Source organism: Eurypyga helias, unplaced genomic scaffold (assembly GCF_000690775.1).
Source record: "Eurypyga helias isolate BGI_N326 unplaced genomic scaffold, ASM69077v1 scaffold23199, whole genome shotgun sequence".
In the NCBI taxonomy this organism is placed as follows: domain Eukaryota; kingdom Metazoa; phylum Chordata; class Aves; order Eurypygiformes; family Eurypygidae; genus Eurypyga; species Eurypyga helias.
The window spans coordinates 6,917-7,318 of NW_010273000.1; the positions used below are offsets into that span (position 1 = coordinate 6,917).

General features: G+C 63.7%; 1 protein-coding gene across 1 annotated transcript in view; it reads left to right on the forward strand.

The window, feature by feature from the left end:
• The window catches only part of LOC104515381 (low affinity cationic amino acid transporter 2-like), a gene marked incomplete at its 5' end in the record, with an annotated part of 5,384 nt that overhangs the window by 3,661 nt on the left and 1,321 nt on the right, over positions 1-402 (forward strand). The window contains one exon of the mRNA XM_010159330.1: positions 51-207. Coding sequence (XP_010157632.1) covers positions 51-207 — 157 coding nt within the window. The remainder of the gene's footprint in view (positions 1-50; positions 208-402) is intronic.

Below are 402 nucleotides of genomic sequence, written 5' to 3' on the forward strand. Positions count from 1 at the left end.
CCCGGGAGTGGGAAGCGCTTCCCTGACGTGCTGCCGCGATCCCTCCGCAGCCGCCCTGGTCTGTGCCGTGAGCTGGGTGAGCAGCGCGGGGCTGCCCTGCCTGCGGGCCGGGGGTGCCTGGTGCATCGCCGCCCTGGCTCTGCCTCTCCTGGGGATCCTGGCAGCAGCTCTGCTCATCTGGAGAGCCGTGAGAGAGCATCCTTCATGGTGAGCACACAGCCCGGCCCTCAGGAACTGTCCCCAGGGAGAAGGACCCATGGGGAAAGGGTTATGTTGTGTCAGCGGGGGTTCCCTCTGTTTTGGGTCAGGCAGGTCTTTGCTGAATCCATGTTGAAGAGCTGTTGGAAGCATTGGGCAGCTTGTGGGGTTTTCTGTAGGGACTGTGAGGGCTGGCTGGTTCTT